Consider the following 4,993-nt stretch of genomic DNA (forward strand, 5'->3'; position numbering starts at 1 on the left):
CTGGGTACCAGCTCATGTGGGAGTAGAGGGGAACGAGGAAGTGGATGTTATTTCCAAACAGGAGCAGAAGCCAAGGGGTTAATAAGAACAGTGGGTAAAAATAAGTGGCAAGAGTTGTGGAACAGGGAGAGTAAGGGAAGACGTATAAGAGTTGTGGAACAGGGAGAGTAAGGGAAGACCTATAAGAGTTGTGGAACAGGGAGAGTAAGGGAAGACGTATAAGAGTTGTGGAACAGGGAGAGTAAGGGAAGACGTATAAGAGTTGTGGAACAGGGAGAGTAAGGGAAGACGTATAAGAGTTGTGGAACAGGGAGAGTAAGGGAAGACGTATAAGAGTTGTGGAACAGGGAGAGTAAGGGAAGACGTATAAGAGTTGTGGAACAGGGAGAGTAAGGGAAGACGTATAAGAGTTGTGGAACAGGGAGAGTAAGGGAAGACGTATAAGAGTTGTGGAACAGGGAGAGTAAGGGAAGACGTATAAGAGTTGTGGAACAGGGAGAGTAAGGGAAGACGTATAAGAGTTGTGGAACAGGGAGAGTAAGGGAAGACGTATAAGAGTTGTGGAACAGGGAGAGTAAGGGAAGACGTATAAGAGTTGTGGAACAGGGAGAGTAAGGGAAGACGTATAAGAGTTGTGGAACAGGGAGAGTAAGGGAAGACGTATAAGAGTTGTGGAACAGGGAGAGTAAGGGAAGACGTATAAGAGTTGTGGAACAGGGAGAGTAAGGGAAGACGTATAAGAGTTGTGGAACAGGGAGAGTAAGGGAAGACGTGTAAGAGTTGTGGAACAGGGAGAGTAAGGGAAGACGTATAAGAGTTGTGGAACAGGGAGAGTAAGGGAAGACGTATAAGAGTTGTGGAACAGGGAGAGTAAGGGAAGACGTATAAGATCCAGGAAAAGGTGGGGTCGGGGAGGTCCTCAGGCTGAGAGAGGAGGGAGGAAAGTGTAGTCACAAGGCTGAGACTGGGACACATAAGGCTCAATAGTACATTGAAAGTGGTGGGGAAACATCCGACTGGGACGTGTGATCATTGTCAGGAGGAGATGGAGACAGTGGAACATGTTATTTGTCAGTGCCAGAAATATGTGAGAGAAATGGAGCGATTTGTTATTAGATTTGAGGAGTAATGGGGTTGAAGAGCCAGGATTAAGTCAACTTTCGGGGAAATCTTCAGGAGATGTAGTATTTAATTATGTATATCGTTTCCTTAGAGAGACGAGATTATTGGGTAGGATTTAGACCTTCCCCTCTGGTCCACACTCCAGTGCAGTTGGTGGCGGTAATACACCTAAAATCCACAGAAGAAGAAGAAGAACACATTTCACTTTCACTTTCACTTCTGTGTTCATGAATACACCAACGAGGACATGTTATTGCAAATATGATAACCACAATTTTAATTTCATTCATGCAGTTTTCCATCGTAGGTGAGTTCATTATTTGAATTGTGTTTTTGGCATTCTTGTCTCACCAAGTTGTGTCATAGTATAACAAACTGAATGCAGTTTTACTGTGTATACAGTTTTTAAAGGCTTCAATAGGCTAAACCCAGCAAACACAACCCCTACACAATATTGTCTTCACGTTGTCTATTGAAATAGGCTACAGAAACGATAACTTGAAGTGTTGTCTTCCAGCCCCTCATTCTCTTCATCGTCATTGCATCGCAACCCAAGGGACCTTGTATCCGAAAAATATCCAGTTGGTAATGATAGATGATGTCATTGTCTATTACTACAACAGCAGTGCTGAACAAGAGGCCGTAGTGCCGGAATGGTTGAACCACCCTGAGGGAATTGAATTTTGGCAGGAGGTTCATCGAAATCTGAAATTTAATCGATATGTAATGGATACTGCTGTGAGAGTAACAAGTGAACATTACAATCATTCACATGGTAAGACAAAATATGTGTGCCGAGACAGTGCAACAGAGCTGAAGGCCTTAAGGAGAATTGCATGGCTATACAGAGGTTCAGTAACCAAAAAAAGATATTTTCTTAGTTGCAGCCATTAGCCTACCTTTGTGAGCTGATACTTTTAACCAGCAGTCTATATTTGAAGTAAATGGTGCTGATTTATTATGGTCATTTTATGTGTCATACAGATCACTTTTACCAAGCTCATGGACGCTGTGGATGGAAGTCAGACGGAACCACAGAGGCCTTTATGAGCCATGCATATGACGGCAAAGACTTTGTCAGCTTCGATGTATCGACCAGAACATGGACAGCTGCAGTTTCCCATGCTGTTTTTTACAAAAGAAAAAGGGAAACAGATTTAGAAGATCTTGTTAGGCTGGTCATTCATTACGAATCTGGATGCATCCGTTGGCTGGAGAAACTGTTAGAGTTTAGCGTTACAGTTCGAGAACCCAAAGGTAACAACACACCTTTACTAACCGATACATTTTGTAAAACCTCAACGAGGTATTGCACTTACCATACCTATGTTCTCCTTTCCATTAAACATAATCATTGCCCCAGAGCACAAGCTATACAGTGCCTTCGGAAAGTATTCATACCCCTTGACTTTTTCCACACTTTGTTTACGTTACAGCCTTATACTAAAATGGGTGAATAAAAAAGAAATCCTCAGCAATCTACACACAATACCCCACAATGACAATGCGAAAACAGGTTTTTAGAAATTGCTGCAAATGTGTTAAAAAAAACTAAAACAGAAATAACTTATTTACATAAGTATTCAGACCCTTTGCTATGAGACTCAAAATTGAGCGCTCTGTAGCAGGTTCTCAGACTGGGGCAACGGTTCATCTTTCAACAGGACAACGACCCTAAGCACACAGCCAAGACAATGCAGGAGTGGCTTCGGGACAAGTCTTTTAACGTCCTTGAGTGGTCCAACCAGAGCCTGAACTTGAACCTGATCAAACATCTCTGGAGAGACCTGAAAATAGCTGTGCAGAAACAGTCCCCATCCAACCTGACAGAGCTTGAGCGGATCTGCAGAGAATAATAAGAGAAACTCCCCATATACAGGTGTGCCAAGCTTGTAGCGTCATAGCCAAGAAGATTCAAGGCTGTAATCGCTGCCAAAGGTGCTTCAACAAATTGCTGAGTAAAGGGTCTGAATACTTATGTAAATGTGATATCAGTTGTTTTTTTTTATTAGCAAAAACTTCTAAAAAACTGTTTTTGCTTTGTCATTGTGGGGTATTGTGCGTAGGTTTGATGAGGGGAAAAAACAATTGAATACATTTTAGAATAAGGTTGTAACATAACAAAATGTGCAAAATGTCAAGGGGTCTGAATACTTTCCGAAGGCACTGTATATGTTCTTTGAGATGTGACATTTTGTAGTTAACAAACAACACATGTCTGTAATGTCAAGATGTCACTTGCATTGGAAAGGCAGACCAAATGTGTTCATCAAAAATGTTCCTCTTAAGTCCCTGCGGTGAGTCTGTTTGAGAGACCGCCTCATGGCAACTCCGAGGTGGAGGTCACATGTCATGTGACAGGGTTCTACCCTCGGGCGGTGCAGGTGGAGTGGCTGGGGGCAGAGGGGCTTCCCATGGTAGACGGGGTGAACAGTGGCGAGGTGCTGCCCAACGGAGACGGTTCATACCAGCTAAGGAAGAGCCTGACTGTCCCACAGGAAGCCCAGGACACCCAGAGCTACAGCTGCCTGGTGCTCCACAGCAGTATAGCTGGGAACATCACAGTAACCTGGGGTAGGGTACATTTCCCAATATAATTTACAATTGAATCAGCTGAAGATATACTACAGCATGTAATATGTTCATATGTATGTCTTTTTCTAGCTCCAAAGAAGAACCTGGCCAATGTGCTCATGGCTATAGTCATCATTGTATCTGTAGTCTTGATACTCACTGTCCTATTCAAGTATTTAGTATGGAGGAGAGCAGTAGGTAAGAGTCAATCTTAATTCTTGCTGCACTAGGTGTTATTTCTGATCAGAGTAAAGTAAACAAGAGCTTAATGACCCCTCACACACATTTTAAAGATTTTTCCCTTTCCTGTTTATTCAGCACAAAACCCAAGAGGATGAGTAAGAGGATGACCAACGATGAATGAGAAAAGTCTGTATGCATTTGATGCTCTATACAACCCTAAAGTAATTTACATAATGTTAGACTTGCTGCTTTTGTTGTTGATGCTCTCTATACAACCCTAAAGATATGTATACATGTTAAAATTGCTGCTTTTGTTGTGGTTGATGTTACATTTTCTTTTTTTTTTTCCTGTTCTTATTTTACGAGCTGCAAGATGTAATCTAAACAACAAATAAACATTTGAGTATGTCATTGAAGGAGTGGCTAACATCAGGAAGTAACTCCATGGAGAAGGAGATATATTTCAACTGTCTTGTTTTTCCTTCTGTGAAGTGTGTTTTGACTGTGAAATGTACTTTAAATACGTTGCGATTTGATTTTAACATGGTTTGGACTGAAGGAACTACATTCATGGAAAATTCTAGTTAAAAAAAACACATTCATTTAAATACAATTAAAAAAACACATCATTTATTTAAATACAATTAAAAAAACACATCATTTATTTAAATACAATTAAAAAAACACATCATTTATTTAAATACAATTAAAAAAACACAACTTAATTAATCATTGTCTGTTTTCCAGTGTAGGGTTTCCAGTTACAGTGTGTTTTCAAGTGAGGAATTGAAGTCTAAAGTATTCTTCAAGTGGCCCATAAAAACAGAAGATTTTTTGGTTACAGAACATCTTAAAGCTTATTTGACATAGAGAAATGTTCCCACATCAACCTACAGTGGAACAGTCCAAATCAAACTCAACAACAATGGAAACAGGAAGTAACTTTGCAGTGGGTTCTCTACAGCCCTGTTTAACACTCCACTCCTCTCCCACATACCCGTCTGCTGGCTGGAGGTCAGATGGCAGCGCCGCACATTGCCAGTCCCGTCTCGCAGCAGGGGGAGGCGTACCTCACCCACAGGGCAATCCACCTGTCCACTGGGCCACGTTCAGA

At 41.4% G+C, this 4,993-nt stretch overlaps 1 protein-coding gene across 4 annotated transcripts; it reads left to right on the forward strand.

Annotated features, from left to right (window-relative positions):
• The first annotated feature begins 1,270 nt into the window (after positions 1-1,270).
• LOC110503157 (major histocompatibility complex class I-related protein 1) lies at positions 1,271-4,290 on the forward strand. 4 transcript variants are annotated; one of them, XM_021581504.3, is made up of 6 exons: positions 1,271-1,429; positions 1,640-1,897; positions 2,107-2,379; positions 3,507-3,696; positions 3,787-3,894; positions 4,015-4,290. In XM_021581504.3, the coding sequence occupies exons 1-6, from the start codon at positions 1,384-1,386 to the stop codon at positions 4,058-4,060; spliced, it is 921 nt and encodes a 306-aa protein (XP_021437179.1). In that variant the 5' UTR covers positions 1,271-1,383; the 3' UTR covers positions 4,061-4,290. The 4 variants fall into 4 exon arrangements, with proteins under 4 accessions (XP_021437179.1, XP_021437178.1, XP_090075280.1 ...); XM_021581503.3 differs by having other exon boundaries at positions 1,298-1,429; positions 3,412-3,696; XM_090219154.1 differs by lacking the exon at positions 1,640-1,897 and having other exon boundaries at positions 1,315-1,429; positions 3,412-3,696.
• Positions 4,291-4,993: the final 703 nt, after the last annotated feature.

This window comes from Oncorhynchus mykiss, chromosome 24, assembly GCF_057628025.1.
Source record: "Oncorhynchus mykiss isolate SJ-2025 chromosome 24, ASM5762802v1, whole genome shotgun sequence".
In the NCBI taxonomy this organism is placed as follows: domain Eukaryota; kingdom Metazoa; phylum Chordata; class Actinopteri; order Salmoniformes; family Salmonidae; genus Oncorhynchus; species Oncorhynchus mykiss.

Bases quoted from the DNA above. Each gene is read 5' to 3' on its own strand.
- LOC110503157 (XM_021581503.3), top strand. From the start codon at position 1,384: ATGATAACCACAATTTTAATTTCATTCATGCAGTTTTCCATCGTAG. The intron at 1,430-1,639 runs GTGAGTTCATTA...GTTGTCTTCCAG, and splicing joins CATGCAGTTTTCCATCGTAG to CCCCTCATTCTCTTCATCGT. The intron at 3,895-4,014 runs GTAAGAGTCAAT...CTGTTTATTCAG, and splicing joins AGTATGGAGGAGAGCAGTAG to CACAAAACCCAAGAGGATGA.